Source organism: Tursiops truncatus, chromosome 2 (genome assembly GCF_011762595.2).
Source record: "Tursiops truncatus isolate mTurTru1 chromosome 2, mTurTru1.mat.Y, whole genome shotgun sequence".
NCBI lineage: Eukaryota > Metazoa > Chordata > Mammalia > Artiodactyla > Delphinidae > Tursiops > Tursiops truncatus.
In genome coordinates this window covers 11235723-11255713 of record NC_047035.1, presented here as the reverse complement: position 1 = coordinate 11255713, position 19991 = coordinate 11235723, and the positions used below count along the sequence as shown (strand labels likewise).

Sequence of the window (19991 nt, the reverse complement as noted above, 5' to 3'; positions counted from 1 at the left end):
GTAGAGGTTTGTACATATTTTCAAAGGCAGAGATTAGGCTAGGTGTTTAACTTCAATTAATTTAATCCATAGGAGAGGAGAGATTATTTGCAGAGAAAAATAGAGACCATAATTGACTATATCAGCAGTTGAACAGTCCACATAGGTCCACTTAGTTTATTATTGGACTCAGAGTTCATGGAGGTTCCCCAAACTCTAGGTGAGCATAAGGCAAGTCCTCTGTGTTACTCAGCTTGCTAGCCCTTGAGTCTAGAGCAATGTTCTGTCCTTAGAAGGGGATCAGTAAGTATTTGTTGAATTGAATTGCCTTGAGTCCAAATTTCATCCATCACAGGAACTCTTCTAGAGCATTTACTTAATCTAGCAGTGACCGAGGGTCCTGGGTAAGATTTTGTATGAGTGCTGAGGTGTCCTCATTTTAACTTCGTAGGGATCTAAGTGTGGTAATGGACACACAGTTTATACACAACTTCAGAGTTTAGTTTTTTGTTTGCTTTTAGCATTAAGAGTGACTATGCAGATCATCTAGTTTAATCTCCCCTCATGGCTGCAGAGGAATCTGTCCATTTTATATTAGAAGCATTCTTGGACCATATTTTAAACATCTAAGGTCTTCTATAGGGATCTTGCCCTTTATCTGGGAGAACATTTAAAGGCTTTCTTCTAGTCTTCCTATTTCAAACATTCTTTTGGAATTCCCTCCCCCAGATCACTCTTCTGGTGCCATTCGAACTGCTAGCACATACAATCTTTTTAAAAAAGTCATTGAGTTTGGGGAAAGCTACTTGCTGCTAACTCTTTAGTAAATGTTTAATATGTTTTTAAAAGGGATTCTAGTTTCAGTTCGATAGTCTTAATTGAATTCTAATTTCTAATGGCTTAGGAACAAAATACAGACCTTCAAATGACTGATTTATTGTCCACAGAGTAGCTTTAGCGCACAGCATAATCAAGTAAATTTTATGAAGTGCATAGATCTAATTCAAATGGCAAAGTTCATAATCTTATAGAAAGTTTATATGACATATTAATTTTCTGTGCTATAGATACCTCAGGGCGACTCCTCATCTTTCCCCACACCCACAGTGTTCCTCTTCTCTTGGTTTCTCTTGATGTTGGAAGTAAATGCTTGGTAAAGAGGATCTCAGGAGTGAAGAGGAAAGGTGAAGAGTTGTCTGCTGGGTCAGACTCTTCTGAGCAGGGCATTCTTAATATTCTTTTTGGTTGGGTGTACAGACCTCTGGGAAAGAATCTCAGATGGGGAAGATGGTTTTATCATTCCCAAGTTAGACAGTTTGGTTGGGGAAATAAGTTTCCTTTTTTTAATGAATAAACTTCACAAAACATCATGAAATCACAATGCATTGTACATTTATTCATGAGCCCTTCTTAAGTTTTTGCACAAATGAAAACATTTCCTTACATTGAAACATGAATGGTAATTTAAAACTGGTTTCATGGATTATTCATCTTCAGCCATTTTTTCTCAACCTCACCTACTTATTAAATCTAAAAGCAGTGAGAAAGAAGTTTACTGTTTCAGTGCTGACATTTTTTCTTCCCTACGTATATGAAGTTGGTGCTGCTATCATTTGGAAACCCTGCATATACAGGAAGGGAAAAATACCAATGTAGAGCCTCCAAAGTTGATTTCACTAATGTTTGTTAAATTATATCAAACTTTGGAAAAATACTACTGTGTATTTGAAAAGAATAATGTGCTATATTTCCCCCACCAAGGAAAAGTTTGATGAGAGCAATGTACTTAATTTAGAGAAAAGCATTAATGTATGCTCTACAACTAATTTTATTCTCTAAGGCAAAGTATTGTTTTTCCATGCCACTTCTATAAGAGCCACATGTTGCAATTTTAGAAGGATGTTGGTAGTAGGCTAATTTAGGGCTGAAGTTTGGGAAATAATATTTCTGACTTACATCCATTGTGATTTTAAGGGAATTTTCAGTGGGATAAAATCCTACAGGTTTAAAACAGATTTTTGGTGAGTGGGTTTATCAAGAATATAACATTTAAAGGGGGTACTTTTAGGAGTAATTGAGTTATATGAGGAAAGTATAAAGTCTGATGGAAAATCTGATGGTATTTATAATAGATGTAGGCAGGCAGGGGTAACTGGAATGTTGATATTATCCCATTGTAAAGTATAAGCTTACAAAGTTAAATACATCACACACAAAAAAGGTAAATTAAATCCCTTTAAAAATAAAAAAGTTACACTAAATCTTAAGTTATTTATTGCTAAGAAGTATTATATAACTATTCTGAAGTTATTTTTATTATTAATTGTTTTTCCCTGGACATTGGGTAACAGAAGACAAAGGAAATCGAGGTAAATTAGGCACATGGCAAATAAAAAGCATGTAGTCATTTTTCTTACATTGTAACATACTTTGCACTAAGAGTAAATAAAAATAAATGTAAATTTGAAATAGCGAGCATGCTTGACACTAACCAGTTCTTCACACCACTGTAAAATTGTAAATGTAATATCATTAACTAAGAACTTAGTAATGTTTGATGCACATAGAATAAGTGTAAGATAAGATTATTTCTATGTAATGAAACATTTATAAATTGTTATCTATTTTGATTAACATCGAAGTGTACTATATCAAAGCACTTTGTAAGTGCAGCAGATATTACCAGTATAATGTATAGATATTACCATTATAATGTCTTAATGATTAAATAGTATAACCTAATTAAAAAAAACTAAACATTTGGCTAAGCAGTCATTTCTTCTATTTTTAAATTAGCAACTTTTCTGCTTTATTACTTTTACTAAAAGGTTTTTATTTAAAAATTAGTGCTAAAAGAAAGCCAATTTATTTTTAAGAATTTCTTTTTACTTCCATTAAAATTTTTTTAACTTTGTAAATTATCTTTCCTTTAGTTTTTAGTGAGTTTTGTTGAATAATAACGTAAGTAGCAGCAGTAATATATATATGAGATCTTATTGTATGACGTGCAGCTATATGACAGATACTGCTTGCTTAGTCTTTAGAATTTTGAAGGTAACTATTTAATAAATCTCTGTTTGTATTCATAAAATAAAATGTTTCCTCCCCAACATGCAAAATTTAAAAAACACACATAAATAACCATTATCATTAGTTCACAAACATATGCTATGGACCATCTACTCTATATTATTTTATAGCTTTTCCAATGTAGTTTAGCTAACATTTTAGAAATATGTATTATTTCTAAATTCATATGCCTGTTTAAACTTCATTATCTCAAATGATACTGACAGAATGTCATGAAACAGTATCATAATATACATATAGACATTATTTTGATGCAATAAACATGTGATTTTTAAGACTCTCTTAATAAACACACATGTTTATTCTTTGCTAAAACATGTTTCTGCAAGTGCCATACCTATATTTTGCAAGTTTTTCTTTACCTGATTAAGACAGTCTTGCTGAAAACTTCCTTTGCTTTGAAAGCTCCTTTTAATTAGCAATGAAAGCTCTAACTCATTAGACAAAGCCATCATTCTTCCTTTCCGGAAACCTCGCCTTCATCGAATCAATAAACTGTAAAACATGGGTTTGGCACTGAAACATGCATTTTTATATTTTTGCTCCTTACTAGCCAGATAACACATGAGATGCAATGCAACTTCCACAAAATAAGCCTTACGTTATTGGTATCTCTGCGCATGAAGCTCTGCGACCCATACTAGATTTGTAGATGCTGCTGGTGTGGCAATTGCATCTCATGTGGGATGTATCTGGTGTTTTATTATTTGTTTTAGAGTGTCATTTCAATGTAATGTGCTGTTCTTTGTGTCTTTGTTGTCTCTTTTTTTTCTTTGTCCCCCCAACAGCATTTTGTCCCGCACAGGGAAGAAGGAAAACCAAGATGCCTCCAATTTGACAGTGCCCATGACCATGTGTCTTTTTCCTGTGCCATTCCCACTCACCCCATCTCTAAGACCGCAGGTCAGTTCCATCAACCCTACTGTTACTCGCTCCCTCCTTTACAGCGTCCTGCGAGATGCTCCCTCTGAACGTGGCCTGCAAAGTCGTGATGCTCACTTGTCAGACTACCCTTCTTTGGACTATCAAGGCCTCTACGTGACTTTGGTGACTCTCCTGGATCTAGTTCCTTTACTACAGCATGGCCAACATGGTGAGCATTTAATCAAAACCTTTGAAAATGTACATGTATGTTTATAGATGCTAGAGACCGTTGTTGTTATTATAATAAATTGCTTGAAAGGTCTTTGTGTGGCTAAAACCTTTCTTACACTGAAACTTAATTATGGTGTTTCCCTTATTATCATTTTTTGCTGTTTTATGGCCAGAGGGATGTTACCCAAGTGGGTCCCCCCATGGGTGGGGGGAATGGACTTGAGAAAGGAGGAAGACTATAAAAGGAACTTACCTATTCTCCCCTGATCTGCTTATCAGGGAGACTCTGGTTGAAATTACGATTTGGGGGTTAAGTTTTAAAAACTTGCCCTGCAGAAAATGTATGAGGTGGAGCTTAAAGGGCACGTCATATCCACTGACTAATTTTGTGATTTTTGGGAGCAAATCACAGAATCTCTCCGGGACTCATTTTTCCTGTCTTTAAACCCAGGAGGTTAGATAATAAGAAATCTCTAAGAACTCTTCCAAATTTAACAAACAATCAATAGTTATTAGAAAGTGTTGACCAAGTGGTACAGTGTATAGTGGTGCTATATGCCATATATAGTATATGCATGCCGTGTACGGTATACACTACACAGTCTTAGTGGTGCTTTAGGACAGAAGCCTAAGAGCATGCTTCTTTTCTTAACTCTTCCTCTTTCTACTGTGTGTCTTTAGTAAATTTCATTATCTTGCATGCTTACCAAATTCTTCTAACCCATAAAAAGGAGCACAATAATATCTACTGCTTAAGTATTCAATATTATATTCGGGAGAATCAAATGAAAAATCATACAGTAAGAAAAATGACTTTTGCAGCAAATGAGCTTTTAATACACCAGTTGTCTTAACTTTAAAGCACTGATAATTTGGTCCATGGAGGTATGATAACCAAAGTTTCACTGTCCAAAAAATTGGAATTTCAGAAATGGGTGGGTGGTGGAGGTTATTTTGTCTTTTAATTATGGCTAACTTTCCTAAGAGAATGCTTAATGGTTTATTTAGTAAGATGTGTTCTGAACTTAAAAGAGAAATCTTCTTTTATAAAAATGATGAAATAATGATTATTAATTTGTTTTTTCTTATATTTACAATTCTTCATAACAGTGAATATAAAAAAAATGTAGAAACTTGTGAGTTTGCTTATTGTACAATTTTGTAGCTGTTTGAGTCTAGTCACTTTTATTGTGATCCTATCCCAGCTCAGAACTTAAAGGAGATGACTCTTTGAATGTAATATTCCCGGAGCTTGCCATGGTGGTGAACTTGTCAGTGCTTTTCCTTTGTGACTACCTGCCTGGTCTTGGGATGGGCCACTGAGTTAGGGCCCCTTGATTAAGATAAAAGCATTCACTTTGGTATCTCACAGCCCATTTAACTGCAGTTAATGTGTAAATTGTGACAATTTCAGGGGGGATTATTTGTATTTTTGCTCTTTTACCCACAGCTCTTTTGTGACCCTCCTCTTTACTGTTATCTATAGGCTGTGTTCTGCATAACAGATCTTAGAAGATAGGAAAAACTCACTAGACCATCCCTTAGAGGTTAAAAACCAATACAACCCTGTTTTGATCTGAATGACATCAGACTTTCCGAGGGAGGGAGTTCGGAACGTGGAATTCTGGTTCCCAAGCTGGAACTTTGAAATAAGAATGACTGAGCGGTGGGTCCTGAGGATCTGAATTTTTAACTAGCTCTCTGGGTGATTCTTCTGTACACCAAGTTTGAGAACCACTGCACTTGCACTGTACCCAGCAGAGCTGCATTTTTTTTTTTCTTGCGGTACGCGGGCCTCTCACTGTTGTGGCCTCTCCCGTTGCGGAGTACAGGCTCCGGAGGTGCAGGCTCAGCGGCCATGGCTCACGGGCCCAGCCGCTCTGTGGCATGTGGGATCTTCCCGGACCGGGGCACAAACCCATGTCCCCTGCATCGGCAGGCGGACTCAACCACTGCACCACCAGGGAAGCCCCAGAGCTGCATTTTTGTTGCAGTTCAGCTACTAACTCTCAGGTGATCTTGGGCAATCACTTCCCTTCTCTGGGCCTGTCTCCTCATTTGAAAAATATTCCAGGGGGGGCTTCAGGTTCCTTTCAGTGCCAATGTCCTGTAACTAGGCTAAAAGGCAGCTGAGGTGTCTTATGTGCACAGGCTCAGTCAGTTCTTAGGAATACACTTGTGAATGTTCGATCTTATCAATTTGAGCCCAAGGTTGACTGACCCTCACTCCCCAGTGGGCAGTGTGGCCACATCCTCTCTGCTGTCAGTTGATGTGCTTGTTGAGGTGGCATATTAATTCTAATGATAATCAGAATTAACATTAGGCATCAAAACAGCACAAAGAAGGTGCATCTGCTACAAGACAAACAAGTCTAATAATTTTCTTTTGTAATGGACGTGAAAATGAGAAAAAGTCTTCATTGTCAAGTCTTGGCTGATGACCTGTATATCAGGAGATCCAGAGACATCAAAATATATATTCAACGTAATGGGGTTTGGTTTACATGCATTCTAAAGCTAAATCGTTATGAGTTTTTGAATGTCCTCTATTTTTACTCCTTGTGCAGGTAATAGTAATAACAATATTAATATTCATAATAATATCTAATATTTGTGGAGCACACATTAGGTGCTATGTTAAGCACTTTACGTTTTTCTCATTTAAACCTCCTAACAATCCTTCTAATGAAGTGAGGTAGGTACTGTTCCTATCACTTAAAAATGTTGATAGAAAGATTATTATTAGGTGGCACGTCCTTCTGTGATAATTGATAACTGAGTGCGCAGGGTCATGCAGTATCAGTTTACGGCTTCCTTTCTTTGGTGCCTGCTGAATCTGCCGCTGTGCTGGAAGACGCAGATTACTTCATTGCCCAGGACTCCAGATGTAGGAGGATTGTTCAGTCGATGGAGCAGAAATAGCATGGTTTTATTTCCAGTCTTGCCCTTGACTTTTCTAAAAATTCCCGTGAGAAAATAATTTAACATCGCCGTGCCACAGTGATCTTGTGTAAAATGTAACAGAGGTAAGAATGCTGGAAGGATTTCAAGATTTGTTAATCACTTGGAAAGTGCTTTTAATTTATGAAATCAGGGAGTAATATGAATACCAAGTACTACTGAAGATGAATAAGGTGTTGAGGAAAAGCTCACATCATAGATATGGTTGACCCTCGAGCAACTTGTGGGGTTAGGGGCACTGAGCCCCCATACAGTTGAAAATCTGCAATCTCTGCTGCTCTCTCTGCCTCAAAAACAAAGGAATTGATAAATGACTCACCTGAGGGCAGGGAGCTGAAGCAGTTTGGATAGAATCAGGACTCAAACCCTAGTTCTTTGGGTTCCACTTATTGTGATCTCTAATTGAACACAAACTTTTCCCCACACTTAGTTGATTTAAAGATCTGTAAAATGAAGATACAGGTACTATATTTATTGAAAAAATCCATGTGTAAGTGGACCCACACAGTTCAAACCTGTGTTGTTCACGAATCAACTGTATATATTTATTATTATTATTATTATTATTATTTTTTGCGGTACGTGGGCCTCTCCCGCTGCGGAGCACAGGCTCCGGACGCGCAGGCTCAGCGGCCATGGCTCACGGGCCCAGCCGCTCCGCGGCATGTGGGATCTTCCCGGACCGGGGCATGAACCCATGTCCCCTGCATCGGCAGGCGGACTCTCAACCACTGTGCCACCAGGGAAGCCCTGTATATTTCTTAATGCAATCATTCATCAAAGACTGTGTACGCACTCTGCAGAACTCTTGATAGGAAGGGAGTGATGGTTGCTTATAATTTAAACCAGTTCATAAAAACTTAAAATGTAAAATTAGCATTTTTTGTTAGATGGCAAAATATTCAGTGACTGATTACTTCATTTTGTTTTGTAGATCTTGGACAGTCAATATTTTATACAACTACGTGTTTGCTCCCCTTTCTCAATGATGATATTCTGAGTACTTTGCCCTACACGATGATATCAACTTTAGCTACCTTTCCTCCGTTTCTGCACAAGGATATTATTGAATATCTCAGCACATCTTTTCTACCAATGGCTATATGTAAGTTCGGTCTTACCTAATACTAGATTATTTTTATGTGTTGTATGAATGGAAATTGCTTTTGCTGTTTAGGCTACAGATTTTCAAGATTATAATGGAATCACTTGCTGTATACATGTGCTTTGATTTAAATGCAGTTATTTCAGCATGAATAGTATGGTGAACATCAAAGAAATGAAAAGACAATTATACCTTAGAACTGTTGTATTCACATAGTTTGATCTTATTGGATAGGAAGAAGGAACATGTCAAGGCACAGTCTGTATTTCCTCCATATAAATTATGATATTTTTTGGCTACTTTAGAAAAAAGGGTGGAGCAAAGTGCTGCCTTTGATGTAGTAATTCTTATCTTTTGCATCTGAAAGAAGTAGGGTGTGTCGGGAAGAGCAATGGATAGAATCAGGATATGTAGATCTCCTGTGGTCTCAGTTCTATCTGTAATCTGACGTATGATGTGAGGTTGGGCGACTGACATAGTTGAAACCTCATCTCCAGAATGATGATATCATCAGCTTTCCCTCACAGGGGTGTTGTGATGACAAAACAAGTCAAAATTTATGAAAACACTTTGTAAAAAGCTGAAATTTACAACTCATGTGCAAGGTACTCTTATGGAATCAATATGAATTCTGTTTCACTTTTATAAACTTAATTCTGCAGGCTCTCCAGATGTGATAACAGAGAGAAAAAAATAAGTTGGGTTGTGTTTTTTATGATCAAAGTCCTGCTAAAGTATTTTTTAAAAGAAATGGGTGATTAATTAATTTACGTTTCAGTGGATAATCTGAAAAGATTATGGGTTTAGGAGTCAAACATATCTAGATTCAAATCACAGCTCTGCTACCAACTAGCTGTGTGAGCTTAGGCAAGTTACCTAACCTTTCTGTTTCTTACCTGTAAAATGAGAATAATGATAATACTGCCTCATGAGGTCGCTGTGACAATTGAGATGATTAACTGGAATGTTGATAGAGTGCTAGCACAATGCCTAGTGTTCAATAAGTGTTAGTTTACTTCTCTCCTTCCCTCAACTCTTGTTCTATAATAATGCCTGTGTTGGTCACATTCAATTCCTAGAGATCATTTTTCACTGTTTTAATGTTATGTACTTTTATGATCTTATTAAAGTTGTTGCTTTGTAATAACAGTTGGTAAACATATGTACCTTTGAGCCACATTTACTTATTTTACAATTCAGTTTAATTTTAGCTATGTAATTGTAATTTTCATGTCTTTTAAACAAAGAGTCTGACTTCTGCCTAAATTATATAGCTATTTAAAAAATTAGCAGACTGATTATACTGTTCAAGTAATAGAATATTTGATCGTTCTCTTTTTTGGTTCTGTGTATCCTTATTGACAAGTACTTGCTTATGGATACAGCCTTAGGATTGCATAGTTGTATTTTTTTTTTTTTTTTTGCGGTACGCGGGCCTCTCACTGTTGTGGCCTCTCCTGTTGCGGAGCGCAGGCTCCAGATGCGCAGGCTCAGCGGCCATGGCTTGTGGGCCCAGCCGCTCCACGGCATGTGGGATCTTCCCGGACCAGGGCACGAACCCGTGTCCCCTGCATCGGCAGGCGGACTCTCAACCACTGCGCCACCAGGGAAGCACCCCTGTATTTTTTTAATAAGTATGTTAACTGTTAAACTTAAGCATAGAAATTTTTTTCTTTTAAGAATAGCAGGTGAGGCTGCATCTTTCTAATAATGAGTGTAAATTCACTGTATCCTTCCTTCTTAGAAATAAGTTAATAATTTTGGGAGATGTAGTGCGTATTTTAGGCCCTTGAAGTTATAAAGAGCAAACGAGCATGTGACAGCTGGCAACTTGTTTCTTCACCCTTGATTATTAATTTCTGCTTAATTAGACACAGACCCCCAAACATGCCTTGTAGTCACATTGGAATCCTTACTTATTTAAATGTGTGAACTTGGCAACTAAGGAGAACAAAATAGTAAGTTGAGTTTACAAAAATTGTGTGAAAATTTTAGTGCTTATTAGTGGAGTAGCTTGGTGTTCGTTTAAAGGGTAGGGACAAGTCATTTCTGTCTCCATTTTTTTTTTACTGTAAAGGAGAGGTTTAGAAAATAATGTTCCATCCCTAAGGTTATTTCTGTCTTAATAATTCTAGGTTAAATAACATCAATCTTATTTTACGTAAGAGGCACATATCTTCCTCCAATGCAATCGCTGATCTGGTTCATTTATTTTGCTGCTCTGGTTTTAGTCTCCTAGTTCTGACTTTCTCGTTTCTCATCACTATTCCTGTAGTTCAACAGTAGCCAGTCTGTATCATCTTTAAATCTTTGAAAAGAAATTGTGGTACTAATCTTTAAAGCCAAATTCTATTAAACGATTCAGGCATTTCTTTTGTACTTATTCCTTCATAGAGTAGATACAAAGGACATAGATCCAAAGATGGAGGGAATTGAGTTCCAGATTAATCAAGTCAAACTGAATTGATGTGAGAATGTGTGCCTGTTGTTTGCACCCATGTTGGTTTTATTTTTGGAAGTTGTTTCAGTGTGTAGAAATTCTGACCAGAACAAGAGGGGAGCATTTAACTTCTTCCAGAATATTTTTATTTCAGGCCTGAGATGAAGGATGTTGCATTTTCTGAGTACTTGATAAAGTCTTTAAGACAAAAAGGCTTTTATCTCTTTGGTGTGGTATTCACAAGGTCAAATGTAATACATGGACAGTTTTTCAGGTGTTAAATGATTATACCATTAAGGACTTAGAAGATGAAAGTCTGAGCTCTCAAGTGGACCTAATGAGGTATTGCAGCTCCTTCAGTTTAAGAACCTTGCATGTATATCAGTTATGTCTTTTATGTCATTTTTGTCATTAAACCAAGTACTGTGCTTTGAGGTGCTGCAGAGCAAACTGCAATTTATTGTAAAAATTTCCTTTGACATAACCTTTTCTTGTTAACTCTTTCCTTGTGTATATATTAAGATACACTTGTTTTTATTCCACATGTGTGCAATAGGCTTTGTTTATATATTAAAGGAGTTACTAAGAATTGAAAAAGTCATTTGCATTTCACCATGGAAACCTCTCTTTTTCCACAAAGGTTCTGTGATTTGTGGACCAAATTGAAATATGGATGTTGGGAAGACGATATTTTGGCAGAGAAAAGAAAAAGCGGGTCCCAAATGAACATTATGTGATGTAGGATACATTATTTTAAAGTGAATAGTAAAGCTGAACAATTAAATCAGTGAAAGAGCCTTCTAGCGGTATCTTGGTATCCTGAACTGTGCAGTCTCATCTAGTTTCTTTTCCAACTTAAATTTCCTCAAAAATCACTCATCCTCAGGTAAAAAAAGAGGTTCATTTAGATGTTTGCATTGAATTAAAAGCAATTGTATGATTTAATTGAAGGTCTGCTTCCAAACCATTGGCCCTGTATCATTTTTTTGTTCTATTGCTACTACAGAGGATGTGTGTTATGTTCTATGATCTTCCAAACACTAATAAGTAAAGATAATAGAAAAAAGACAGTAAAATACCAACACAAGATATTGATGGTATTTAAATAATCTTTTATATATAAAATCTGTTTCATTAGCTAATGATGGTTTTTATAAAGTAGATCTTACTATACTTTAAGAGCTTTATTATTGAATTGTGGGAAATGTTTTGGAATAGGAATCCAGAAGGGCTGAATTGTAGGCTGAATCTCTCAACCTTATCAAACTTTAGTTTCTTTAGCTGTAAATTTGTGAATAATCATAACCTCACTTGTCTACATCACAATGTTTGTTGTGAAGACCATGACATAACATATGGGAATGACCTTTGAATATTGTCTGATGTTATATCAATGTGTAACACTCAGTCAAATAACGGACATGTCAAATCCCATTGCAACTAATTCCAACATTCTGCTCAAAATCACATGTTGTCCTGAAATTTTATCATCTTAAATATTGCTTGAAATAATAATGGACCGTCTGCTGAGGCTTGGGATTTTTTCCCCCTAGAGTGTGTTGTATAACAACGGAAATTGCTATGTCAGGTTTTGATCTCATAGAACCTGACAGAACACCTCTGCAGTGTTGATGGGCAATCCTGTCTCTATGACTTTTTATTAATCTACCAATCTGCACATATTTTAATGCTACATAGACTTCAGGTTCATGGTGTCTTAGTCCTCCCTTTATGTTGAACTGATATGACCTTCTGACAGCACAGGTATCTTATGCTCAAACCCTATCCCATGGAACACAGTTACCTCTGCTTACACAAACAGAGGCCACTTGCTAATCCAGGTAGCACAGGAAATGGTTCTGTCATATGGTAGAACTGGCATCAGAATGTTTTTCTTCTTCCCAGGTGATTCCCTTACCTTTACCCCTTAAAAAGGTATAAGACTAGAGGGGTTTATTTAAATATATTTCAATTCAGACCACTTCTTACCACTGTCTCTCATCTGGACCAGACCAGTAGCTTCTGAGCTGGTCTCCATGCTTCTACTCTTAGCCCCCCTACAGCCTGCTCTCCACCAAAAAGCCAGAGCTATCCTCCAAACATGTGAGTCAGATCATGTCACTTGCCTCTTCGAAAACGTGTAATAGCCTCCGATCACTCCTACAAATCAAATTCAACACCCTTCCGTGGCCTACAAGGCCCTCTGCCTTGTGATGTGGGCCCTGCTTATCTTACTACTTCATCACTTGTGTCTGCTAATGTTCACTCTGCTCTGTCCATATTGGCCTTTCTGCAGTTTCATAAAGGCACCAAGCTTTTGCTTTTCCTCTGTGTCAAAAGCCCTTTGTGCATATGGTCACATGATTTGCTTCCTCATTCCCTTCAGGTCTCAGCTCAAGTATCATAGTCTTCCCAGAGGCCCTTCCTTACTCTCAAGCTAAAATAGGACCTTCCATTGCTCTCTACGTATTCCCTTGCCCTGCTTTATATTTCTTCACAGGTATTTGTTTGCCTGTTCCTCTGGAATAGTGCTGTCCACAGAACTTTCTGCAATGATGGAAATGTTATATAAAATTCTGTGCTGTCCAGTAGAATAGCTGCTAGCCACATGTGGCAGCTGAACACTTGAAAATGTATCTAGTGAGAGAGAGGTTTTTAATTTAGTTTACTTTTAATTAGTTTAAATTTAACCACATGTGGCTACTATATTGGATAGCACAGCTCTAGCATTTAAGCTTCATAAAGACAAAGACTTGCCTATCTTATTTATGGCTGTGTCTCAAGGGCCTAGAACAATGTCTGGATACTGAAAAGAAAAATACTCTGTGAATAAATAAGTGACTAGCACATTAGCTGTGAAGTCAAGTGACAGGCTGTAGTCCTAATAATTAGGTTGGTGTTCACATGCAAAATTTGGTTTCTCATTTATAAGATGGCTTTTCCCATATACTTTTTTTTTTTAATGAGAATCATATAAGAGCTATACATGATAACACGTTAGGAATTACAAAATGCAGAAACAGATTAAGAAATTGTTATTGTTCATAGAAGGAGGGGATGGTGGTAATGATTGTTTTGGTGGTGCTAGGAAGATCAGGGAATAGGTCTTAAAACTTAATTGTATTTTCTGAGCACAACATTAAATGTAAAATTTTCTTATTTTTATTACTTCTCTGCTTCCTTCCATCGTGTGTAGCTTTGACCTTAGACACCCTCATGGGGACAAACTGCATATCTGTTTGCCTCGTGCCTTTTTAACAAGATTCAATAAATGATGTGTGCCTCTGCATGTTTATTAAATTAGAATTGTGGTGATTTTGTTCAGTCTGTTAGAAAGCTATGAAATTGCAAGGCGCTGTCTGTTTATAGAAATATTGGAGCCAGTTTCTGAGGGCTGGAGCCACCGGAGCACTCTTGGCTTTGTGGCTGACCATTCTTGAGGGAGAGCGTAGGGGTAGGGGGGACATGCAGAGGTCACCGAGCCATTTGTCCTGTTCTGCAAATGAACTTCATCTAAATCATCTGAGACATTTGGGCATCTCTCCCTTTTTTTTTTTTTTTTTAATATTTATTTATTTATTTATTTAGGCTGTACCGGGTCTTAGCTGCAGCACACAGGATCTTTTAGTTGCAGCATACGAACTCCTAGCTGTGGCATGCATGCGGGATCCAGTTCCCCAACCAGGGATCAAACTCGGGCCCCCTGCACTGGGTGCGTGGAGTCCCACCCACTGGACCACCAGGGAAGTCCCATCTCTCCCATTTTTAAAGGTCTCCAGGCACAGTGCTTCTCAGCCTACCTTAATAAGTAGTTTTCATTTTTTAGAAACACTTATAGTTTAAAAGTTTGAAATGAGTTTAAACAAAGGTGAAAACACTTGTCCCAAAAGGAATGGATATAGTATACATATAATTATTTTTCCTCGCGTATGTCAAAGAGTACACTTTCTTTTGCTTTTTTCCCCCTTAAAGAAAGAACACAAGGGCATGCAATTATTCCTCCTACACTTGGACACCTTACTGAGTATTTCCTTTCTTGTTCTCATTCCTGTAGTAGTACTTCTCAAATGCAGCTCCAAGGCCCACTTGGTCAGAATCACTTGATGTCCTTATTAAACATGTAGCTTTCCTGCTTCCAAACTGATTGAGTTAGACTCTCTAGGTATGGGGCCCTGGAAGCTGAATTTGAACCACCTCCCTGTCTAAACTCTGAGAGAAACTGAATCTTGTTCTTTAGGATTTGGCACAAAGATTGTTTTCCTTGATTAATCGTATTTGATTAATCAGCTTTAACATCTAAGAGCAGTGAGCTGATCCTCACATCTTTGTATAATAACTAATTTTTATTTATATTGTATAACCAAACTAATTTATGTACCTGAATATCACCTGCTTAGTGGGTTAGCAGCAGCCCAGCAGTAAGTTACTAATAAAAGCAAACTCAGGTAAATGGAACTTAATTATAGATCTGTTTTATTTGTTTGTTTATTTCTGTAAAACTATTGTAAAGCCACTGTCCATTGTGGTGCTCAGTGTTTTACGTTAAAAAGAAGAATCATGTTAAATTTTTTTTTGTCTTCTCTACTTTACTATACAACAAACCTTTTATTAGTGCTTTAATGATTCTTTTATACCTGTGTTTTATTATAAGTTGCCTTATTCTTGTTGGTTGTAGGTGAGATACTATTCCCAAACATTGCACTTTAATACTTTAAAATAAAGCAGATTTTAGGGTTATCTGCTTTTTTCTTGTTGTCTATGTTGATGGTCTTCTGCAGTATGTGTTGGAAATTGAGAGTTGACTTTTTGAGGGTGTCATAGTCACTGTTTACTGTTCTGTTCATGCTTTCTTGACAATTTGCTACAGGAGCCCAGCTCTAAGGAGAGGTTTCTGCTATTCCTGCAATTATCCTGAGAAAAGGAATTCATTTTATATTTGAGTCCTTTCTCAGTTACTGTGTTTAGAATAATAAAGTACTCTGGGGACAACATATTACCCCGAATGACCTCCATCAGTGATAGTTCTGGATGCTTATAGAGGTTACCTGATACCCTCTATTAAAAAAGAAAGAGAAAGAAAGTTAATACAGTATTGGATGTCATCCTAAACAAGCCACTTAAAGATGTCTCTTAAAAGCAGTATGTAAGTGGTTATCACATGGAGATCACAATTATACGGCTAAAAGATGAATTTTGAAGAAACCAACTGACTTTGTGATTGAATACTGCGGGATAGGATAAAATGTCCAGCAACAGCATTATTCACAGATTCAAAAAGTGCTGTATTTCAAACAACTCAGGTGGATGTGAAGATGGTAAGCTCTGGAAGACTAAAAAAGTGATTGTCATGGTGATTAAGATGCTGATGATGAAGTTACATGTGAAGGTTTGAATAAAATTGTTTAGTGATAGGTGAGAGTTGAAACTAATTTTAAAATTGATATAACTAAATGCATATGGTACCCATTAAAAGTAGACTCTTTCATCTGCATCTCTTAAAGTTAATACATTCAAGTCGTCTTCAAAAACGTTTTATTTTTACCTTCTTATTTGAATAACCTTCAATATGCCTTATATTTGGGTACATGGAGGATTCTGTTTTTTCTTTCTTTTCTACCTAGATATAAACATCTTGGAAACAGATCACATTTAAGTACAATTCTGATAAAACGATTACATTACCTTCTGGCATTACTCGTGCTCCTTGAAGATTCTCCCTAAATGTGCCTATGATAATGACTACTGTAGCGTTTGTAGGCTAGGACAAATTTTGTGGTTTTATTTATGCAAAACTTCTATTGATTTTTTTTCAAGTTTCTTCTCAGCTCTCATGGTCTATGCAAAGTAGCAACTAAATATAAATGTACAAATATAGAAATATATATATATAAATAAATTGTGTCTAATCAAAAAAATTTTGGTTTCAGTGGGCTCCTCAAGGAGAGAAGGTGTTCCTGCCCACGTTAATCTCTCCGCATCATCCATGCTAATGATTGCAATGCAGTACACATCCAATCCAGGTAAGTGAAAATTTGGATGGCTTCAGTAATTCCGAACCAATAATTAAATAAGACATCAAATAAGCAAGCTAGGAATTCTCATGTGAGAAGAACTTCTCTTGGTAAATAGAAACTGGAGATGTGTTAGAAAACAGACTTTCAACTTGAAATAAATTTCCTTTGCCTCTTGCTATTAGCAGTCATCTTGCTGACCACTGATCTTTTTAGAATGTCTGAGAACACAATTTTAGAACACTGACTGGAAATTGCTTGAATATAAATATATAGAAATAATTAAATTAGAAATATAAAAATCACCTGCAATTCTAACAACTAAAGATAACCACTGGGACTACTTCGTGAGTTCGCTACTCTGACACCACATGAATATCCTTGCACATAAAGCGTTCGTTACATTCCCACTAATTATACGTGAAAGTACATTGTAACCTGTCACTGAGTGTTATTATAACATTTGTATAGAGATGGACAGATAAAAAGTAATATGTCATTTTGATCTGTGTTTCTTTGATTTCTAGTAATGTGGGACAGATATAATCTGATATATTCTGTTGGATTTCCATTCATCAGTGTAATTGCAGATGAACTTTGGGAAACTGACATAAAGGGGGGCTGGCTGTTAGAGTCACATGCTAAGATATGAACTCAGTTTTTATTTTCATTTGGAAAGTAAACAAATTTGGTGGCCCTGTTTTCAGCCTTCTGCTTAATTACATAATGAATAATAATTGAGTTTTTGACTCAGCATAAGGAAAACAATTTTTTTCATTTAAAATCTTAATGCTTCTTGGCCTGGAGTGTCATCCTTTAAATATGAAATTCCTTATGATTATTACGTGCATTTAATTAAAATGTAAATTTTTGGGGAAGTTATACCTCGTGTCTCACTCTGGCTTAAAGGATCCTCATAATGTCATTTATATTTATTAGATTTTATGTCCTGAAAAAAACCCCTTCACATAGAATCTAGTTAGTTAACTAAAGTCTCATCATCAGGGTTTGGTCCTAATTTCTAAGTTGGGAGGCAGTAGAGCGGGTTGGGTAGAATCGTGAGGTTAAGGGTGTGTGGGTTCATATCTGAGCTCAGCGCAGATTGCCAGGTATCTTAACCTTGAGCAAGTTCTTTAACTCCCCTAAGACCAAGTTCCCTCATCTATAAAATGGGAATTCTTCCTGTAGTACCTTAAAATGTTGTTGTGAGGATTTAATGACTTAAGTGTGTGTGAAGTGCTTCTTTAGCATAGTGATTTGACACATCATAAGCACTGCTCAGTAAACAGCAACACAGATCTCTGCAATCTGCCATTGTCTTCTTGGAGTTGAACGTTTCATTGGGAAACCACTGTGATCAAATACTTCTGTTATTTCTTAATCTGTATCTTCATCTGTTCATGGGGGAACGTGTATAGCTAGCTATTCTATACTAAGAATGACATTTGGGACCCCAAATTAATCTTATGATGGAAACATAAGAAGTGAGGTGCTATCCACCAGGGGACTCTCTGAGATCAAGCGGGTAGGGCATCATTATCCTTTGAACTTTTAGGGGAGACAGCAAGTGGCAGCCTGGTCCTTGTAGCTGATTGTGTATCAAGGATGGAGCAGGGTTCTTGCTCAGGCACCAGGAATTCATTGCAGAACACCTGTGTACATGGCTCCGTGCTAGGCATTGTGAAAACTACCCTGAAATGTAAGATATGATGCTTGCTGTGGAGTTTATGTCTCATTGGGAAGATTAGGCATGTTTACATAAGTCATTAATTTACAATGCAAAGTAGTATGTAAAAAGTACCAAATAAATACTATAGGCTGTATTAATTCATCAGAGAAGAGAACTCTGTGGGTTGAAATGATCAGGAAGGGCTTTCTGCCACTTGAGCAAAGAATGGGTCTTAAAATACAGGTAGAATTTTGATTGATAAGGTAAATGGGGTGTTCTGGGAGGGGAAGCAATTTATTTATTTATTTATTTTTAAATTTTCATTGGAGTGTAGTTGCTTTGCAGTGTTGTGTTAGTTTCTACTACTGCACAACAAAATGAGTCAGCCATACATATACATGTATCGCCTCCATTTAGAACACTACAGTGCATTAAGTAAAGTTCCCTGTTCTATACAGTGTGTTCCCATCAGTTGTCTATTTTATACATAGTATCAATAGTGTATATGAGTCAATCCCAATCTCCCAATTCTTCCCACCCCCACCCCTTTCCCCCTTGGTATCCATTTGTTCTCTATGTCTGTGTCTCTATTTCTGTTTGGTAATTAAGATCATCTATACCATTTTTCTAGATTCCACATATATGTACAATATTTGTATTAATATACAATATATGTATTAATATACAATATTTGTTTTTCTCTTTCTGACTTACTTCACTCTGTGTGACACTCTCTTGGTCCATCCACGTCTCTGTAAGTCACCCAGTTTTGTTCCTTTTTACGACTGAGTGATATTCCATTGTATATATGTTCCACATCATCTTTATACGTTCCTCTGTTGATGGACATTTAGATTGCTTCCATGACCTGGCTATTGTAAATAGTGCTGCTATTGTAAATAGTGCTGCTATTGTAAATAGTGCTGCTATGAACATGTGTCTTTTTGAATTATGGTTTTCTCTGGGTATATGCCCAGTAGTGGGATTGCTGGGTCATATGGTAGTTCTATTTTTAGTTTTTTAAGGAACCTCCATACTCTTCTCCATAGTGTCTGTACCAATTTACATTCCCACCAACAGTGTAAGAGGGTTCTCTTTTCTCCACACCCTCTCCAGCATTTATTGTTTATAGATCTTTTGATGATGGCCATTCTGACCTGTGTGAGGTGATACCTCATTGTAGTTTTGATTTGCACTCTCTAATAATTAGTGATGTTGAGCATCTTTTCATGTGTTTGTTGGCCATCTGTATGTCTTCTTTGGAGAAATGTCTATGTAGGTCGTCTGCCCATTTTTTGATTGGGTTGTTTGTTTTTTTGATGTTGAGCTGCATGAGCTGCTTGTATATTTTGGAGATTAATCCTTTGTCAGTTGCTTTGTTTGCAAATATTTTCTCCTATTCTGAGGGTTGTCTCTTCATCTTTTTTGTGGTTTCCTTTGCTGTGCAAAAGCTTTGAAGTTTCATTAGGTCCCATTAGTTTATTTTTGTTTTTATTTTCATTACTCTAGGAGGTGGGTCAAAAAAGATCTTGCTGCGATTTATGTCAAAGAGTGTTCTGCCTATGTTTTCCTCTACGAGTTTTATAGTGTCTGGCCTTACATTTAGGTCTTTAACCCATTTGGAGTTTATTTTTGTGTATG

At 36.7% G+C, this 19991-nt stretch overlaps 1 protein-coding gene across 3 annotated transcripts in view; it reads left to right on the top strand.

Moving 5' to 3' along the window:
• The first annotated feature begins 8127 nt into the window (after positions 1-8127).
• UNC79 (unc-79 homolog, NALCN channel complex subunit) overlaps positions 8128-19991 on the top strand; it is a 201812-nt gene continuing 189948 nt past the window's right edge. For 2 of the 3 annotated variants that reach the window (XM_033850688.2, XM_073800093.1), the window contains exons 1-2: positions 8128-8230; positions 16598-16690. In XM_033850688.2, coding sequence (XP_033706579.2) covers positions 8143-8230; positions 16598-16690 — 181 coding nt within the window. In that variant the 5' untranslated portion in view covers positions 8128-8142. The remainder of the gene's footprint in view (positions 8231-16597; positions 16691-19991) is intronic. The other variant, XM_073800094.1, reaches the window with a different exon arrangement.